Genomic DNA, 20667 nt, shown 5'->3' with positions numbered 1-20667 from the left:
TGGTTATAATTGTATGCTGAACTTCACTAGGCATTTGAAATGTTTGATCTCTTGTGCCTTTATTCTTTGGCCTACGTTATTCCCAAAGGATTGTTCTGGCCTTTTAGCTTTCTGTGACTCGCTTAGAACTACAAGGTAGGAGTGCGATACATGTCAAAATGTAATATTATGTTATGGCCACTTACCATTAATAAAATATATATTAAATTTAATATATAATATAGTGACATTAAGAGTGTTACATATATATTTGTTTTAAAATTGTTAGGATTCTTCTATAACTAGCAGCTGTTTATCCATAACTGCCACTCTAGAAAATTTTGAAAAGTTTTATCTGAGATCTGACACCAGCAGCTTCCTAAAATGTGAACTTTTAGCAAAGCACCTTAATGACAAGCCCTCCATATTATTTATCATATGTAAAGAAAAACACATAGTAAGAGAAATATATATTTTTTTATAAAATCTTCACAAATTGATAACAATGAAAGCAACTGGTAGTTTGTACAATTGATAGGTTTAAGGAAATTAAATACAAACAGGCCTTAACAGTAAAGGTAATTACAATGGCATAGAACACGAATTGTAACAGGATTAGATAAATGGTTACAGTAAAGGGGGTTTCTTTAAATGCATAAAAAGCTTTCTAGAAAACATAAAATACTCCAACTTGCTCTCTATAGTCCACTTGTTCACTTTCCTGACATAATCCCAATCCTATTACTAACAATATTCCACAATAAAAAGACAGCATTAGAGTTGCTTTACACTTTGGTACAGGCCTTGTATAAATACAACTTTCCACAATAAAATGAAGAAGCCTTTTTGTCAAACAGGAAGTAATCAATTAATAGACTTTTTTTCCCCTTTTCTACAGGAGTGGGCCAATACTTAGATCATGAGCTCAAACAGGGAAGGAGGATCACATCCAACTGTTTTCCAGAAGAATTAATGGTTTTTATCTACTTATAAGGTGAGAATTAAATCTAACTTATAAACTGTTTTTTTAATAAATTTAAGATTAATATTTTATCACAAAATGGACAGCAAAAGAAGAGACTCTCTTCTTCCCCTTTGGGAAAATGAGAGAGCAGGGTTCACTCATTTCAGATTACTACTACTATGATCCAAAAAGGGTCATGGATTTGATATACTGCTTTTCTATAGTAGAACCAACGCAGTTTACATTTATTATATGCAGGTACTTTCTCTATCCCTAGTGAGCCCACAATCTAAGTTTTGTACAAAACTTGTTCATCTGAAGTTTTGTGTAGGTGGTGGCCAATTTCAACTTCAAGACTCAATGCACCTTAGTTAAGTTCTATTTGTAACCACTCCTGTAAAACGTGTTGCTCCTACAACCCCAGAGGCTGAAAATTCTAGTTTTATAAATGTACATTGCTTTTGCTGCAAAGACGATGCTTTATGACTACAGCTGAAACAGACACCCTAAGGAAAAACATAATAAATAGCCTTGGTCTTATCAAATAAATTTTATGAAACAGGGGAAAACCTCCCCCAACATACAGCACTGATAGCGTACAAAAATGCACTAAGGCAAATCATATTTCCTGATCCTATATGTAGTGATCCATTCTTTAATGGGCTGTGTACTTACCAGAGCAGAGGATTTCACCTTTTGAAGCCCTTACATAGGCTAATCTATAAAGAGGTAGGAACACAGTTACATAACCATATGTGCACTGGATAGTTCAAATATGCATATATGCAGTAATAAGAGGCAATTTACTATCAAAGCAAAACCTTATGCTATTATTTTTATTCTTTCCTTCTGGCAGCCACATCCAGACGTATCACATGGTGGGCTCTAATCTATCCATTTTGTAGCCTAAATGTTACAGTAGCAGCTGGGTCTTACAGAAAGCTAGATTTGTTGTAACTTTTATTCAATCAAAAGCAGAAGTGACACTTTCAGTAGGGAGGGGGAAAGAGAAGGTCGAACAAACCAACCGATCTCTGTCTATTCGCCCCCCCTAGTTGCTCATAACATGTGAGACGAAAAAATAATCAGGATCTAGTGGCCCAACCTATTCCACAGCATATGAGCTAAAATATGTATAGCTGAGGACTGACATACAAACATAGCACAAGAGTAGCATTTAGAACTGCCACAGTGAACATCTGTATCTACAAGTACTGCTTCTGAGATATTAAATACCACACAGAAGAAAACTATTCCTCCACCTCTTAAAAATAGCACCATGAGGAATTCGTAATTTGATTTCCACCCTTTTCAATGATCACATTTATAGCTTTAATACAAGGGCTTCCTTCAGGACAGGAATCTATAGAAATGCTAAGTAGTAGTAGTAGTAGTAGAATCAGCCTATGAATGACCTCCGAAGTTATGAACTCAGCAGCTTGGAAGTTGCACACCAGTCATTTTCAAAGTGGGAAAGCAAAACTACAAAAAGGCTTGGATAATGAACAACTGCTATTAATTAATGCAAACCAGTCAAGGGATATTTTTCTATTTTACATTTTAATTTCTTTAAAAAAGAGAGATAAAAGACCTTAGATGCAACTGATGAAGGCTAGACATAAGTCTCTTATGCTGCTAACAACTTCTTATAGCATCATGGGTCAAAAAAACTTCCTTACAGGGTTATTTTGCAAACATTAAATTATTTAACACTTGTGAAAAAAGGCCCGTTTCTGACACAAAGGAAATGGACGCTAGCAAGGTTTTCCTCGGAGTGTGTATGAGAGAGTGTATGAGAGAGAGAGAGAGAGTGAATGTGCGAGTGTGTGTGTGTGACAGAGAGAGATTGAGACTGGGTGGGAGTATGTCTGTGAGAGTGTGTGTGTATGAGAGTGTGTGCCAGGGCCCCCCATCCCAGTGTCGTCCCCCCGCTGTTTTTTTTTTTTTTAACGTTTTTGTACAGGTGGTGCATTCCCCCCTCCTCCCCTCTCGTCCCCTTCCCCGAGTTCCAAACCACTCTTCTCCATCAAGTTCCAGGCCCCCATCCCCTGAGTTCCAGATCCCCCTCCCTCCCTCCGATTTCCAGACCCCCCCTCCGAGTTCCTGACCCCTGGACCCCCCTGCCACAACCCCCTCGAGCCCCCCTTCCCGCCGCCTACCCTCTCCTGCCGCCGTCGTGTACCTGTGCTGGCGGGGGACCCCAACCCCCACCAGCGGAACTCCTCTTCTCGGTCGCGCGGCATGGACGAATGATCTGATCAAGTTGCAATCTGTTGTGTGCGTGCGTCTGACCGCACACAAACAGATTGCAACTTGATCAGATCATTCGTCCACGCCGCGCGTCCGAGAAGAGGACTTCCGCTGGCGGGGGTTGGGGTCCCCCGCCAGCACAGGTACACGACGGCAGCGGGGGCTCGAGAGGGTTGCAGCAGGGGGGTCCAGGGGTCAGGAACTCAGAGAGGGGGGTCTGGAAATGGGAGGGAGAGGGGGGGTCTGGAACTCATGGGGGGGGCCGGGCGGCCGAGAAGAGGATTTCGGCTGGCGGGGGTTGGGGTCCCCCGCCAGCACAGGTACGCGACAGCGGCGGAGGAGGGTTGGCAGCGGGAAGGGGGGCTTGAGAGGGTTGCAGCAGGGGGGTCCATGGGTCAGGAACTTGGAGAGGGGGTGTGGAAATCGGAGGGAGGGAGGTGGGGTCTGGAACTCGTGGGGGGGGGGGGGGGAGAGAGAGTGGATCAGCTGTGAGGGGTTTTTTTTTCCCTCGGGTGTGCGTCATAATGGGTCCAGTGACATCAGCCAGGGCTTCGGAGCCTAGCAGACCAAGAACTCATGGACACAGGCAGCCAGATGCATAGAACGTTGGAGGTGAGAATTATTATATACGATATAAGCTCTCAGGTTCTGCACAAAGTATTAAACATGCTAAATACTCTAATCTTGGACAATCCACGCTGCTCACACAGACACTGAATCTCAAAGAACTTATCAAGTAAAGTTACTCAGTGGCATGAGATGCTGTCAGCATTTCATGGTTACTGCACTATTTTAACATTCTGCAAACTCTGAAAAAACATAACGAATTACTAAATCAGTTCCTCAGCACCAAATTTGGTATACGATAAGAGACTATTATGGCTAGCTGAAATCAGTTGCACCAAGGTCTTTTCCCATCCACCCAACCCCTTTTTAAAGAAATTTAGAGCAGTAAAATGGTAGACAATAATATCTGTCAGTATAACAGATTGGATTTTTTTTTAATTATTAAAAACTATTATTTTAAAAGCAAAGTGATTACAGTAGATGATTCCTTACTATTTAAGGACACACAGGATTCTCCTTCCAAAACTGATGGACATCATCAGGTTAAGTGAATGCATTCAGTAAAGCCTGAATCCATCACAGCCTGCACTATACTATCAGTATGACTAAGCTAAAACACTATTGAACAGGCTCCCTATTCTGTATAGTTGTTCTATTATTCACCGAGACTTTAGAGAAGCAAAGACTAGAATAGACCAGAAGCTACTAGCAAATTTGCTTAACCTGACAACATTAACTGTTAAGATTCATTCAGATCCAATGTCCTCTCATAGATAACAAGATTTTTATTTAATTTGGCCATGATCTTGGCTCTTGAGATTTGGAGGAGTGGTAGACTAGGGTTTAGGACAAGGGAAGCCAGAGTTCAAATCCCATTTCTCACTTTATACTCTTATTTCACTTACCCACTGGAAATACAGGCTCCTTGGAACAAAAGCTTATTTTACTTGACTAGTTATCACCACTGCTTAAGTCCACTAATACTAAAAAAAATGTCCGTATTATGATAAATAAATGGATCCAGCCAACCACTGAACATTAACATTGTCCAAAAAACTAGGTAATGTGGGTTTCAGGGCAGGGCAAAACTGGTAAGGACCACTGCTGGAGACTGAAATGATTAATTTATGAAAAACAACAAAAAAGAAAAAGCATAGCACCAAGTGAAATATTCCACAGCAAGCAATTCATACACCTTTCCACAAATCACATTTTCATAACTACCTCTAACATTCAATACTCCTAATTGAACATGTCATCCAGTAAGTTTCTATTCACCTAACACTTTTAGCCACATAAACAGACCCCCCCCCCCCCCACAAGGCATGTCTACAAAATGAATTGAACATTTGACTGTTCAGCATAGCCATTCCCAAAAGTTCAAAGCCCAGGACACTGCTAGTCCCTTCTCCCTCCTTTCACCCAGATCAGCAGCTGGAAGAAAAATAAACTGGGGAGGGGGCAGGAATTTAGAAGATGAACTGGAGGAAGTCAGGAAGGTCTGGAGAACATAAGGATTGACTAGGGTGGGTATAGGGAGAGTCTTGGCCAATAAAAGCAAGACTGGATAGGACTGTAGGGAAATGAGAGGAGGATTTGCTATGGTATCATAAGTGAGGAGACATGAGAGGAAGACTGCCTGAATGAAATTGGAAGTGGGGGATAAGAAGAGGATTAACTGAAGGTGAGATATGGAGTGGGTTGGGAGATGAGAAGAAGGTTAACTGAAGAAGGTGAGCAATGGAATTGATGGGGGAAGGAGGTAGGGAAATAAACACTACTTTGGAATACATCTTTCTAATTCAATCTTGCACAATGAAAACAGTTTGGCCAGAATTTACCAGGTGCAGTCTGGAAGATTATGCTATATTCAGGTGAATAGCCATATGAATCTTTGGCCATTAGGTCAGTAAAACCAATGGTTTACAACCCTGCTTTGCGGTAGAGAAAATATCAGCTCTACAATAAAGACAGAGCTTCAAAGAGAGATGTTTTACTTCCAAAAATACAAGTTAAAAATATATGTAGATGGGCAGTTTTCTTAAAACATTGAAATGAAGGTACAAAGTCTTCTTTTGACTCCCAAAATATACTTCATGAGAAAACCTCCAAAATTTGAACAGCTAAAAATGCAGTACCCAAAGTAAAGATTCATTAGAGATTCATCTGAGCACAGGGCTTGATTCAAAACAGCATGGAGGGCTCATCAGTAAAGTGGCTACAGTTTTTTTCCCCCTTAACAAAATAATTGAGTTGACAATTCTGCAGGATTTGCTGCTCCTCAAGTCACCACACCCCAGTTCTGCTTACTGAAAATCCACTGCTGAGTTTGGAGGACAGGGTGTTTGTGTTTATGCTACAGTGACAATGAATGCTAAATGACAACATGGGGGCAGTTGCTCTCTCCCATTTAGAACTGATTTAAAGGTTATTTTGTATAAATACCAACATTATAATATTTTTGTGTTTTAGGGCTATAGGGACAGACTCGGATAAATAAATTATTTAATAATAATAAAAAAATCTACCAATCTTATCACGCAACCACATTTAAAGTGATCAATTACATACCCACATACATGTTTTGCTTTAGAAGACTGTATTAACCCTATATGTAAAGGCACAAAAGGATCCTGAGGTACTATGAATATGACAGGTAATTAGTATGACACAGAACTAGGACTGCACATTAATGCTTTAACACTGCAATTGATGAGTTATTTATTAGTCATTATTTAACAAAAATTGTGGTTCATAAAATGAAACTGCCTCCACCTGTCAACCAACTCCCCTGTAGCTTCAAAGTTATTTACAGAACAGCAGCAGTGTAGCAATGTCTATATACTGCCTTCTGCGAAGGCTCCCTCTGATCCATTCCACTTTTCAGGAAACAGGAAATTACATCAGAGAGGCGTGGGATGGGTCAGAGGGTGCCTCCGGAGCAGGCAATGTATATACACTGTTGTGTTGTTGCTGCCTAAGCAACTTTGAAGGTACAAGGGGGGGAGGGGGGAAGGAAGAGATGGACCCAGGGCAGAAATAAGATGCTGGCAGACTTGACCCAAGGGTGGGAGGGAAGGTGCTAAAAAGGGAAGAGGAAAGGATAAATATTGGAACCTGGGGGGGGGGGGGGGGGGGGGGGGGGGGGAAGAGGAGAAGGCTGAGGGCATAATGTTGGTCTTTTAATCAAATGAATAATTGCGATTAAAATTTTTAATTGAAATGCAGCCCTGGTTCCAGTCTCCTCAAACAGTCCTACACCTGCCCCACTGCATATAATGACCTGTAATAACAAGGTTAGGTAATGAATGCCAATAGTTGGATAATGCATATGCTCATAAATTTTCATACTTAATAGAATTTGTCTTTTTTAAAAATGAGTTAAAGCTTCAGATCCAATAAAGGAAAGAGGTCCAACCAGCATAAGAAAGGACAATCTTTTCTGCGAGGATAAACTTCTAAGCAGGCCTTATAATCTGCCTGCCACCATCTGACATTGGTTTCTGCCAAGTCTGGAGTGCTTAGAGCCAAAACTAAACATGGCTTTCTTGTCAATTCCCTCTCAACGAGTTGAGGAAGGAGAGGGTGGAGGACTGCATATTAACATAACTAGATCAAAGAACGGCAAAACTCTAACTTCCAACCTTGAGTTCTTAAGCAGCCACCTTAGAACTCATAACCTAGTGTTCTATCCAGGAACTATTAATGGCACAGAGATCCAGGCTTCATATTTACACAAACACTTCCTGGTAGCAGGGCTGGCCAAGTGAGAAGTGCTGCATGTTAAATGTGGAAGACCCTGGATTTGAAACCCAGGCCAGGCTTCTGCACCCCGGGCTGAAATGGGAGCGAATGATAAAATAATTGGGGGGAAAAAAAGGCCCAGGTAGCTGAGAATGAGGGTTCATGATATCAGACCCCAGTCCTGATTTGGAAGCCCAAAGAAGCATGAGGAAACCACCCATATTGTCTGCTATCTCAAATCAAGCAGTCTCACAAGACTGATGCAGATTTTTAAAGCATAACATAATATATGATCATTATAATTACTTACCCACAGGAGTCTACAATTAAAAAAAAGTTATATGTGTTTTTCTTAAAACATGTCATTTGGCACTGCAATAATTATTGGCAGTTAGTACTGACAAGTTTGTTTGTTTTTAATTCTTATTTTACATGACTCCAAATTTTAAGATTGGTTTTTAGGACTTTCTGGTTATAATGTAATATATTATATTTGGCTCTTTAGTAGCTGGGCTTATATTCTTGATTGAATTGAGATTGTAAGCCTTTATCAACACTGAAACTGGTATGTAATGATTCACTATTCCTAAACCAGTGGTTCCCAAACCTGGTCCAGGAGGCACCCCAGCCAGTCAGGTTTTCAGGATACCCACAATCAATATTCATGAGGGAGATTTGCATGCACTGCCTCCACTGGCAAATCTCTCTCTTATATATTCATTGGGGATATACTGAAAACCTGAATAGCTGGGGTGCCTCCAGGACCAGGTTTGGGAACCACCGTCCTAAACTTTTCTACTTTTTTTTTTTTTAGTATCACTGTTTGTATAACACTTTGGTTTCTTATAAGATATACTACAGATGGTGAATACCTAAGCCAGTGATGGCGAACCTTTCAGAGACCGAGTGTCCAAACAGCAACCCAAATCTAATTATTTATCGCAAAGTGCCATTCCCCCCCCTCCCCCCCCGAGTCCCCCTCCCTCCCAGTTCAACAGGATCCCCCTCCCTCTGAGTTCCACAGGGGCCCCTCTCCCTCCCAGTTCCAGGATCCCCTCTCCCTCCCAGTTCCAGGGCCAAGATCCCCCTTCCCTCTCCCTCCCAGTTCCAGGGTCCCCCTCCCCTCTCTCCCAGTTCCCGGGTTGTCGTGGGAGGAACCAGAATGCTGCTCATTCAATGACTCTCTCCTATCAGCATTTTCCTACTACTGCGGTAGCCAATCTTTGTGCCCCACAAATAGAACGGTGTTTTATTTAATCCTGCAGTGCTGTCATAGTGAAAACACACCAGCAACCCTACATGGAGGCTGGTCTGACAAGGAAAACCAATGACGTCAAAGACAAAAGCTTTTCCAGAGCAGCCCGCCCTCCCTCCGTCCGAGTACCAGGGCCCCCCTCCGAAATTTAAAAGTCATACCTGGTCGGGGTTAAGGAGGCGTCGGCAGCAGCAGCAGTAGTGAAAAGCGTGCTGACTCAGCACGCCTTCAGCCTTCCCTTCTGTCTCTCAAGCTCTGAGGTCCCGCCCTTGCGGAAACAGGAAATGACAGCAGGAAAGGCTGAAGGTGTGCCGAGTCAGCACGCTTTTTACTACTGCTGCTGACGCCACCTTAACCCTGACCAGGTATGACTTTTATTCGGAGGTGAGCCCTGGTGCTCGGAGGGCAGGGCAGCTGGAACTGGCTGAGGCGACGGCACGCGTGCCATAGGTTCGCCATCACTGACCTATGGCATATTTCACTAAATTCTTTGTTTGAAAAGAGCCTATCTTCCCCACCCCCTCTTTGTTTTTCTGTCACTGTTAGTGCACATACATTGCTCCAGTTCCTACACATTTTGTATGTTGCTGTTTTTTTTAATTCATATTTGATATTGTGTTTTATAATAACTATTTTGTTTTTAGTTTGATACCCCTGAGGCATCTCATGTGTGGGCAAAACGTGGAACATATCGGGTGATTTCTTTTAATAAAGATATATTGTGACCACTTCTGGACCTGCTGTGTGTTGCATCTATTTCTGGTCCATATCCATAGAGCCTCTCTTTTTTGGAGTGTAACACTCTTTACCCCAAAACTACAAAGCTCTCCTGCTTTAAATGAAGCTTATCTTCTATTTCAATTAAGCAAATGAGCACTAGACACCTTGTAGAGGTAGCACATTGATATAAAACAAAGGAACATTGATATAAAACAAAGCATAAACCCTTTTACAAACACCCTTCCTCTCCCCATCACTATTGGGAGGGGGAAAAAAAAAAAGCAAACTTTGTTCTTTTGCACCAATCTAAAAAAAAAAAAAAAAAAAAAAAGCAAGCTCTGTTTTTGGTCAAACTATTTCACAATAGTTAAAGTAGTTATTTACTAATACCAGTATTAGCATTTCTGGAGAGATTGCCTGAAAACAATTAATTGCCGGAGCTAGAACATTATACTTGGATGGTTCTAAAGTGGGGCTCTGAATGGCATTGAAAGCAAAAAGGCAAATTGAAAACAAAATGCACGCGCCCAAGCTACCAGTTCACAAGGCGTCCTGAGGCTGAAGGATCAATCTGCACTTGATACCCCAAATGTCACTGTTTTTCTTATTGCCCATGGTTGGCCTGGCGATGCTTGTAAAAGGGGAGCAATTGATCTTTATGTGAGGAAGCGTCTCTGTCAGGACTTGCAGTGAACTGTCAATCACAATTCCGAAAACGCTGAGGGTCTTTAGAGATTGCATCTCTCCAAGCTCGCTAAGGAGAAAAAAAAAAAAAAAGATGTTTAAATACTTGAAAGGTATTAACAGAGAAACAAGTATTTTCCAGAGAAGGTAAAATGATTAAACTAGAGGACATGAATTGAGATTGCAGGGTGGTAGACTTAGGAGTAATGTCAGGAGATTTTTTTTCACAGAGAGGGTGGTTGCTGCCTGGAACACCCTCCGGAGGGAGGGAGGTGGAAGAATTCAAAAAGGCAAGGGATGAACACAGAGGATCTCTAATTTATTTATTATTTATTTGTGACATTTATATCCCACATTATCCCAAACAAGTTTGAGTTCAATGTAGCTTACAATAAACAGTACAGGATACATAACAAAGAATAATGCATAAGAAAGTAATATGTTAAGAATCCAATTTTACGATACAGTATCATAAACATACTGGGATAGCTGTGGATGTTTAAAATTTAGAAAATCTATTATGAATGAGAAATTATACATGAAACAAAGAGAAAATTAATGGTAGAGTAATAACCAATTTAGGTAATAATTGTTTGAGATATGGTTGTTCTTTGTGAGGGTTTGTTTGAATAGGAACGATTTGAGGATTTTGCAGAATCTAGTATATTCCTGTATATTTCTTATTTTGGGTGATAAGGAGTTCCACCATTTGGTTCCTAGGTAAGAAGTCTGAAGAGTGGATAGTTTTGTAGATCACTGTTTTGCAATTTGGAAGGTATAGTCTGAGATAGTTTCTTGCCTCATATTTAGTGTTTCTTTGAGGTAAGTTTATTAATGGTACCATATAGTCTGGAGCTGTGCCATTAAATATTTGAAAGATAAAGGTACATAATTTGAAGGTGATTCTTGCTTTAATGGGAAGCCAGTGTAATTTGATTAATAAAGGTGAGGCACTTTCAAAACGAGAAATCTTGTATATGAACCTAGCTGCAGTGTTTTGAGCTGTTTTGAGTTTTTTCAACAAGTACTCCTTACAGTCAGCATATATGGCATTACAATAATCAAACTGTGATAATGTTAATGATTGTACCAATAGTCTGAATGTTTCTGATGAGAAATAGGGTCTGATCCTTTTTAGTTTCCAGAGACCTGAAAGATTTTGTGATTACTGACAAAACTTGAGTATCAAATGTTAAATGTTTCTCTATAATATACCTAGAATTTTCAGATTATTGTCAATGAGGAATGAAGTGTTGTCAATTGTGAAGCTGTTGTAGTCGTTTTGGTCAAATAGGTTGGTAATGACCATGAATTTAGTTTTTTAAAATTTAGCTTTAGTTTCTATTCTGAGGCGCTGCGTATGCCTTGTAGCGCTATAGAAATGCTAAATAGTAGTAGTAGTAGTAGTAGTAGGCCCAGGCTTCCATCAAATTTAAGCCAAGTTTTGCCTTTTGTAAGATGTCTTGAATGTTCTTTTTGAAAGTTATGTATATGGTAACATCAGCAGCATATATGAATGTTTTGAATCCTTCTGTTTCTAGTCTGTTAGCTAGTGGTGACATCATTACGACACCTGCCCCAGCTACCTAATAAAATCCGCCCCCGATTCCTTCACAACAGACCTCACATACCACCTAAACTTCATGCTTCAACAAGGTCTCTTCCCTAAGGAAAATGGCAATATCCTACTAGGAGCTGCACGGCTTCCGTCCCCGCGGGAATCCCGCGGAACCCGCGGGATTCCCGCAGGGACAGAGGCAGTTCCTGCGGGGTTCCCGCGGGGATGGAAGCAGTTCTGCGGGGTTCCCGCGGGGATGGAAGCAGTTCTGCGGGGTTCCCGCGGGGATGGAGGCAGTTCTGTGGGCTTCCCGTGGAAGTGTAAGCTGCACCTGCACCAGCCTCTCATCTACCGAATACCAATTTATTTGAGTGCTGTCTCCTCCTCCTCCTCTTCTTCCTTGCTTTAACAGCATAAATGTGGAAAGTCTTCCATTAAGGAGGTGGTAGAGTCACAAATGATGACGGAATTCAAAAAGGTGTGCTAACCTTAAATGGCTGCATGTATGTGGATATGTCAAGTGACACTTAGATGGCGACTCTGGCTGTGATGAACTAGAGCTGATACCTGGCAGACTTGTATGGTCTGTGTCTCATACATGGCAATCTGGTGTAGGATGGGCTGGAAAGGGCTCAGACAGCAACTTCAGTGGCTGGACATGAGGACAGTGCTGGACAGACTTTTATGGTCTGTGTCCCACAAATGAGAACATGAATAGGCTGCAGTGGGCTTCGATGGCAACTCCAGCAGTTGGAACATAAGGATGGGGCCAGATAGACTTCTGTGGTCTTTGTTCCAGAAACACGAAAGAAAGACCATAGTCAAGTATATAATATCACACTCGTTGATTTAATGATGAATTGATCTTGAGTGTGACTATTGGGCAGAGTGGATGGACCGTTCAGATCTATTTGCTGTCACTTACTATGTTACTATTAATCCTCTTTGCTCCCAGGCTGGTGCACAGACCTCAGCTCTGACACAGGCACGACAATCAGATGTCACCTGACCTACTGGCGCGTGCATGTGGCGACCTCTCAGCACACACTGCCAGTGAATCAGAGACAAATCTTACATGTGCGCACCAGAGTGTTCCAAGTTCCAACTTCCGTTCCTTCCTTGCCCACAGTGCTGTGGCTCAAATCCAGAGAGAGACTGAGGGAGCTGACTGGAACTTTCTTTTATGTACTATTAAATTCTTACGGGGATGGGTGGGGATGGGTTAAATTCTTGCGGGGACGGGTGGGGACGGGTTGGGATGGTTTAAATTTTTGCGGGGATGGGTGGGGATGGGTAAGATTCCAGTGGGGATGGGTGGGGACGGGTAAGATTCCAGCAGGGACGGGCAGGGATGGGTAAGATTTCTGTCCCCGTGCAACTCTCTATATCCTACTCACCCCCATACCAAAAGATACCAAGAAAAAAAAACAAACTCACCAATTACCGCCCAGTAGCATCTATCCCACTAGCAGTCAACTGATGGAAAGTATGGTAACCAAACAACTCACCGACTATATACACAAATTCTCAATACTACATGAATCACAATCAGGATTTCGCCCCCGCCACAGCACCGAAACAGTACTAACCACCCTCCTGGCCAAATTCAAGCACGAAATAGCAACAGGTAAAAGCATACTCCTCCTCCAATTCGACATGTCTAGTGCATTCGACATGGTAAACCATAATATACTACTAAGACTCGTAGACTACTTTGGGATTGATAGAAATATACTCAGTTGGGGGGGGTCACGTGATGCCTGCTACTTGAGAGGACACGGGAAGACGAGGCTCCGCGCCCAACCACCCCAAATCTGTTATATTACGGGTTAAAACCCAACGACGAACAGCACAAAAAACTGCCTAAATAGCGAGAAATCGCGGGCGAAAGTTGAAGGAGTTTCTAGGGCAGTATGCCCCCGAGATCACACAAGAAAGCGACGACTTCTATGAAGCACGGGCTCAGCAAGATGGCGGAACAGCGATCAGCACAGAGCGTGCCTGCCGCGGTGAGTGCGGATTGGGCGCAGGAAATCTCCCGCTCGGTCTCCGCCGCGTTGGAGGACAAACTGAATAAATTGCAGTCGGCGGTGGACGAAATTAATGAAAAATTTGACTCGCATGCGGCCCGACTTACTGCTGTGGAGAACAGGCTGTCTGTGCAGGAGGACGAGGCCCAGAGCACCGCCACACAGTTGGAGGCACTCCAAAAACAGCTGGAGGAAATGAGGGAGAGGGTCGAGGAGCAGGAGAACCGCTCCCGACGGAACAACCTGCGGGTGATCGGGTTACCTGAAGCAGTTCTGGACAAGGATCTGTATGACTTTTTCTCCAAATGGATACCTGAGCATCTGGGCCTGGAAAAGAATCAGGGCCATTACGCCTGCGACAGAGCCCACCGAATTGGGAACCGGGGAGACATTAACACCAGGCCCCGCATAGCGATCGCGCATTTTGTGAACTGGCAGGCAAAAGAAAAGATATTGAAAGCCTCCAGAGGCAAGGAGGGATTACAATATGAGGGCCGCCGCCTATTATTATTTAATGATTATTCAACACGAGTGGCACTGTTGCGGAAGGCCATGGCCCCTACCTGCACTGCACTCTACAAGAAGGGGGTGCGCTTTGCCCTGATGTACCCAGCTAAGCTGAAAATCTGGGTCGATGGAAAGGCTATTATTCTCAATGATGCGGCTGCGGCAAAAACTTACATGGATAAATGCAACCAGCCAGATGCACCGGGACCTAAGGACCCAGAATAGAATGACCAGGTGGACCTGAAAGGGCAGATATGCTACTTGTTTGGTGTTATTTTACGCTGGGGGTATGATCTTATTGCACCCTGGTGAGACTGGAAGGAACGGCTGGATTTGATTTCGCGCACTTCTCCCTCCTTCTGCAAGACTGGATTATATGGCGGCAGGGAGAGAGACTGCGTCGAGCACGTGCCACATGAGGCAGGGAGAGGTGAAAATACAACAGCCAAGTTATAAACTGACCAGCTTTTTTCTTAGTTTCTTTGTTGGGTATAGATTTAAGCTTGGAGATGGGCAGTTGTAGTGGCTCTGGGATACTATGGGCTGCTGCAAATATACCTGTAATAAGTAATGTGTAATACTTGTTGTACTATGCAACAGCTTTTGGTGGGGTGGGGGGAGGGGGACTTCGGATGTTTTCGTGTTCTACTGAGTAGGTGAAGGATGTGGGGAAAGAATATGAAAGGGGGGTGGGAGGGGGGATGTGTGAGAGTGTGAGTGAGGATGTGCTGGAAGTGAGGGGGGAAGGGAAGGAGAGGATAAGAGACGAGAGAAGGACTTTGGCGGATGAGAATGCATGGAGCATGGGGTATCAGGGATATGAAGTGAATCAGGTGAACAAATTGTGGAAGCAGAAGAGATATGGGAAACCTATTTGGGATGTTGGTATGATCAAAACCTTGCGGGTCCGGCTGGGAGACTGGCATACAGTAAACTGGGCTATCAGGTACACCTGTTGCTGGTATGGGGAGTTTGAAAATTATAACGCTTAATGTGGATGGCCTACACTCACCCATTAAGAGAGCTAAAATTCTCTCATGGTTGAAGAAAGAAAAAGCTGACATTGCGTACCTTCAAGAAACCCATCTCACGGCCTCAGAACATCAAAAGCTGAAGCGGGGATGGGTTGGAGAGGTTGGGTACTCAGCATTCAATTCCAGACAGAGAGGGGTGGCAATTTTAATTCATAAACAAATCCCATTTCACTGTCATAAAGTGATTCAAGATAAAGAAGGCAGATATGTGTTAGTCATGGGTGAATTATGGGGACAGCAAATTCTCTTTTGTAACATATATGGACCCAACATATACTCCCATAGGTTCTTTTCTGACCTTGTGGCAAGAGTGATACCTTACTCTAATTATCAGATTGTAATGGGAGGGGACTTTAATATAGCAGCAGACCCCACCAATGATTGTAAACCTATGAAAACGAGGGTGCGGAGCTGGGAAGACAGGGGGATACCCTTTGTGACGTCCCAGTTGGGGTTGGTAGACATATGGCGGCTCTTGCACCCTCAAGATGGGGAATATACGTTTTATTCACATCCACACAAGGTATATTCGAGACTAGATTATTTACTGGTGGCGCCCTCTCTGATCCCAAAGATTGTGAAAGCAGAAATAGTGGATAGTGCACTTAGTGACCATTCGGCAGTTTTGATGGCGGTTTCCTTTGCAGCGGAGCCGGGCGAGAGGGTGTGGCGGCTTCCCCCCTACCTTTACCAGGATAAGGAGTTTAGAGAATTTTTGCGCCTTAAATGGCTAGACTATCAGGCGCATAACAATACACCAGAGGTTAGTGCTAGTACGTATTGGGAGGCCTCCAAAGCAGTTATGAGGGGGTACATCATTGCATATGTGGCGGGCAAGAAGAAACAAAGAGAGGCAGACCTGTTGCGGCTCTCGCAGGAGTATCATCATATACGGAGGGCACATATGCAGAATATAAGTGACACACATAAGGTGCAGTTGACCCACCTTAAAAAAACAGATTGATGATATACTACATGCAAGAGCAGAGAGGGATATTTACTACCAGCGCTTTAAACTGTTTAAATGGGGCAGTAAAACGGGTAGGCTGTTGGCAAACCTGGTGAGGCCCCCACGCAAAAGGCAATTAATTTTTTCTATAAAGAACGCTCAGGGAGAGGTATTTACTAATGAATCCCAAATTATGCAACAGTTCGTTCAATACTATAGCTCTTTATACAGGGAGCGGGAATATGATGCTGTCCAATCTGCAGCCTTCTTTCAAGGGCTGCAGATACCAAAACTGACAGGGGTGCAACTGGACTCCTTAAACGGGCCCGTGAGAAATACGGACAGGTATAAAAATGCTGAAACTTACTAAGGCAAAGACAAAAAAGGAGGTAAAAAATCCTCACGACACTGTGAAGATGAAACAAAAAAGTGAGGAGAATGGATGAGGATACCAACTGTTTTATATTTATTCACTTAAAAAATTATATGTACATAACAGCGACCCGACACGGCCGTGTTTCGGCACAATGGCCTGCTTCAGGGGTCTTTATAACCTTGGATGATGTAGTTTAAGATATATGTTCCAAGGGAAATAACGGGAAACAGGTCACTCTGGTCTCCTCTCTTCAAAATAATATATATGAGATATATATATTTTTTTAAAAAACGAGCGTCTAAGTACTCCTCTCCTAAGAGTTATCGGCAAATTGTAATTGTGCCAAGTCGGAGGTACTCCCGTTGTCAGGAATAGAGGGAGACCCCGGGATGGAGGGATTACCTATAACACCAGTCAAGGGAGCGATGAGATACTTGGGGGTCTTTCTTAGTACCAATGCAAAACTTTTTTACAAGAAAAACGTGATCAATCAGATAGAAAACATCAGGCGACTGTGTGATAAATGGAAGGATTTACCACTTTCTCTGATGGGCAGAGTAGCTTTGGTAAAAATGATCCTTCTCCCAAAAATTCTCTACCCTTTACAGGCAGCGCCTATATGGGTGCTAAGAAAGGAAGAACGATTGTTTCGGTCAATTATTAGGAGCTTTATCTGGAGAGGAAAAGGGGCAAGGATAAGTCAGGTCAAACTATCTCTAAGGAAGGAGAGGGGTGGATTAGGCCTTCCAGACCTCCGTATGTATAATGTAGCAGCGCTAATGCGCTTTATCTATGAGGGAATCATAGGTCAGCAGAGGTTCCTACCAGAGAGGGGGATGGAGATTTGGAGTAGACCTTGGTCATTCATTAACTTAATCCATGGGGGTCCCAGTGGTGACATTAATATCACTGACAGGAGAGAACTTTTGGGGCCCATGCGGAGAGCTTGGGGGTGGTGGAGGAAGCGTCAACAGAGAACGCCAGATGTCTCACCTTTTATGAGCCTAGTGGGCAATGAAGCATTCCCACCTGGGATGGGTAGAACAGCATTCATTACTTGGAGGGACAATGGATGTAGGATTTTGGGACAATTACTGGAAAATGATACGGACACTTTTGACACATTTGACCGGGTAAAGGAAAAATGGGACTTGACGAACAAAAACTTGTTACAATACCTTCAAATCAGACATTACTGGACTACCACAAGAACAAAATATGGGGACGCGTGGACGTGGGGCCAATTAGACAGAATCCTCCTTAAAATCCCATACCAATTAAATAGCCTGTCGACCTGGTACAAAGTGTTAAATGAACATCGGCGGGAAGAGGAAATGAGGATATTGATAGCCAAATGGAATGAAGAACTGGGTACTAATTATACTGAGCAAACATTCCAGAAACTATTTGCAACACTCTATGACATGGTTAAGGCAGCTGAGTTGCAGGAGATGCAATACAAGATCTTACACAGGGCACACATATCCAGGGCAAAAGGGGCAAAGATGGGACTATGGATTGATGACCGATGTATCAAATGCCAAGGGGCGGAGGGGACGCTGCTGCACTCTTTTTTAGACTGCCCGGCTCTGGTGTTGTGGAATGAGGCTATACAGCTGCTTAATAATGTGGTGCAGAAAACCTTGGACTGGGATTATGCAACCCTGCTGCTTGGAGAACAGTCACTTTTAATTGGGCAGGGTTTGACTCAACCATATAGGAGGCTGGTATATGTCTCCCTCTTGTTGGTTAAAAAAACAATATTACAGTTTTGGGGAGCTGCAGAGGGTGCATTAGGAGCGGTATGGAAAACAAAAATGAGGGAGGTAGGCACACATGAGAGGCAAATCTACTCCAAGGCTAGCAAACCAGAGACCCGCAGATATGCCACGCTATGGGAGGAATGTTTACAATTACTCACCTGAAACTGGAGGGGGCAATGGGAGAAGGAGTACGCAGGGATGAATGGGGGAGGGGGGAGGGATGGTGTGAAAGTTGAGAAGTGGAATGGAATATTTGATGGAGTGTAAGGTAGCATGGTTGGGGGGATTAAGTAATAAAATGCAATGCAGGTTGTACCAAAGACCTTTGGATAGACATAACTGTTGAATATAAATATGGAATGGTGACTTTGGACTGTACATTGAGCAGTGTTGCTTGTATCTTGCATTTACAACTTGTTATTGTGTGAATAAAAATATATATAAAAAAAAAGAAATATACTCAGTTGGATCAAGGGTTTCCTAACCACCAGAATATATCAAGTGAAATCAAACTCAAACATATCATCACCATGGAAAACAGACTGCGGAGTACCTCAAGGATCACCACTATCACCAATCCTTTTCAACCTAATGATGACCCCATTAGCCAAGTCCTTATCCACCCAAGGCCTCAACCCACACATCTATGCAGAAGACGTTACAATATACATTCCTTTCAAACATGACTTGACGGAAATCACCAATGAAATCAAGCTCAGCTTGAACACCATGAACTCTTGGGCAAATGCATTCCAACTAAAACTCAATGCAGAAAAAAAAAACACACCGTCTCATCCTCTCATCCCAATACAATACGAACATACCCACAAACTTAGATACCCCAGATTACACCCTCCCTATCTCAGATAGCCTAAAACTCCTTGGTGTTACAATCAACCATAACCTTACACTTGAGAGCCAAGTTAATTCTACAACCAAGAAAATGGTCCCCTCAATGTGGAAACTCAAACGCCTGAAACCATTCTTCCCAAGGACAACATTCCGCAATCTGATACAATCAATGGTACTAAGCCATGCTGACTACTGCAATGGAATTTATACGGGATGCAAAGAGCAACTTATAAAGAAACTTCAGACTGCTCAAAACACAGCAGCCAGGCTTATATTTGGAAAATCGTGATATGAAAGCGCCAAATCCATTCGAGAAAAACTGCACTGGCTCCCTATCAAGGAATGGATTGCTTTCAAAATCTGCATCCTGGTCCACAAAATCATCTATGGCGAAGCCCCGGGATATATGATTGACCTCATAGACCTACCAACTAGAAACACAATCTGATCAGTGGAGTGGAAGAGTGGCCTAGTGGTTAGAGTGGTGGACTTTGGTCCTGGGGAACTGGGTTCGATTCCCACTGCAGGCACAGGCAGCTCCTTGTGACTCTGGGCAAGTCACTTAACCCTCCATTGCCCTAGGTACAAATAAGTACCTGTGTATAATATGTAAGCCGCATTGAGCCTGCCATGAGTGGGAAAGCGCGGGGTACAAATGTAATAAAAATAAATAAAAATAAAATCAACATGAACATGCTTAAATCTTCACTACCCTAGCTGCAAAGGACTCAAGTACAAATCAACTTACGCATCCAGCTTCTCCTACATAAGTACACAATTGTGGAATGCACTACCAAAAGCCGTGAAAACGTATGACCACCTTAACTTCCGGAACTCACTAAAGACCAACCTGCTCGACAAGGCATAACCTACCGACCCAGCCTAAGCGCCTGAACCATGCAACACAACGAAACCAAAGCCCGTAATGAACCCTATATAACTCCCCTTCTCTACGATTCTCTAATGTGTCTGTAACACATGAATCTTATTCGACCATAACATCACTTTGTATTTGTTTCATCACTGGAGTTGGCTAATGCCTCCACGGTAATGTGGGATATAAATGTAAAATAAATAAATAAATTTGACAAATTTTCGGAAGACTTTGCCATCTTCCTGCATTTTTTTGCAGCAACTATATACAGGGACTCCTGAGGCAGGCCAGGGTGGCCGAAACACGACTCGTGTCGAGTCCACATTGTGTTAATAAACTTTTGCTGTGAACTTTTTTAGTCCAGTAGAAGTTCTTGAGCATCATCTTTTCTGTCTCCTCCACTGTGACTTTGTTCTTTGGGTTTCCAAGTGCAGAGGCTAGTCTTCTATGTTTGCCAGGAGAACAACATCCTACAAATCTTCCTCTTGTGTGTCTGATTTTTATAGTCTCTCTGTGCAAGTTTGTTGTGGTATGCATTCCCTTCCCTTGTATTTGATGTTT

The 20667-nt window shown here is 42.9% G+C and overlaps 1 protein-coding gene across 1 annotated transcript in view; it reads right to left on the bottom strand.

The window, feature by feature from the left end:
• Positions 1-9220: 9220 nt before the first annotated feature.
• SKP2 (S-phase kinase associated protein 2) overlaps positions 9221-20667 on the bottom strand; it is a 69711-nt gene continuing 58264 nt past the window's right edge. Inside the window, exon 10 of the mRNA XM_030193039.1 lies at positions 9221-10233. Coding sequence (XP_030048899.1) covers positions 10020-10233 — 214 coding nt within the window. The 3' untranslated portion in view covers positions 9221-10019. The remainder of the gene's footprint in view (positions 10234-20667) is intronic.

This window comes from Microcaecilia unicolor, chromosome 2, assembly GCF_901765095.1.
Source record: "Microcaecilia unicolor chromosome 2, aMicUni1.1, whole genome shotgun sequence".
Classification (NCBI taxonomy): Eukaryota; Metazoa; Chordata; class Amphibia; order Gymnophiona; family Siphonopidae; genus Microcaecilia; species Microcaecilia unicolor.
The sequence above is the reverse complement of the archived record's forward strand: the minus strand, read 5'-3'. Positions and strand labels throughout refer to the sequence as shown.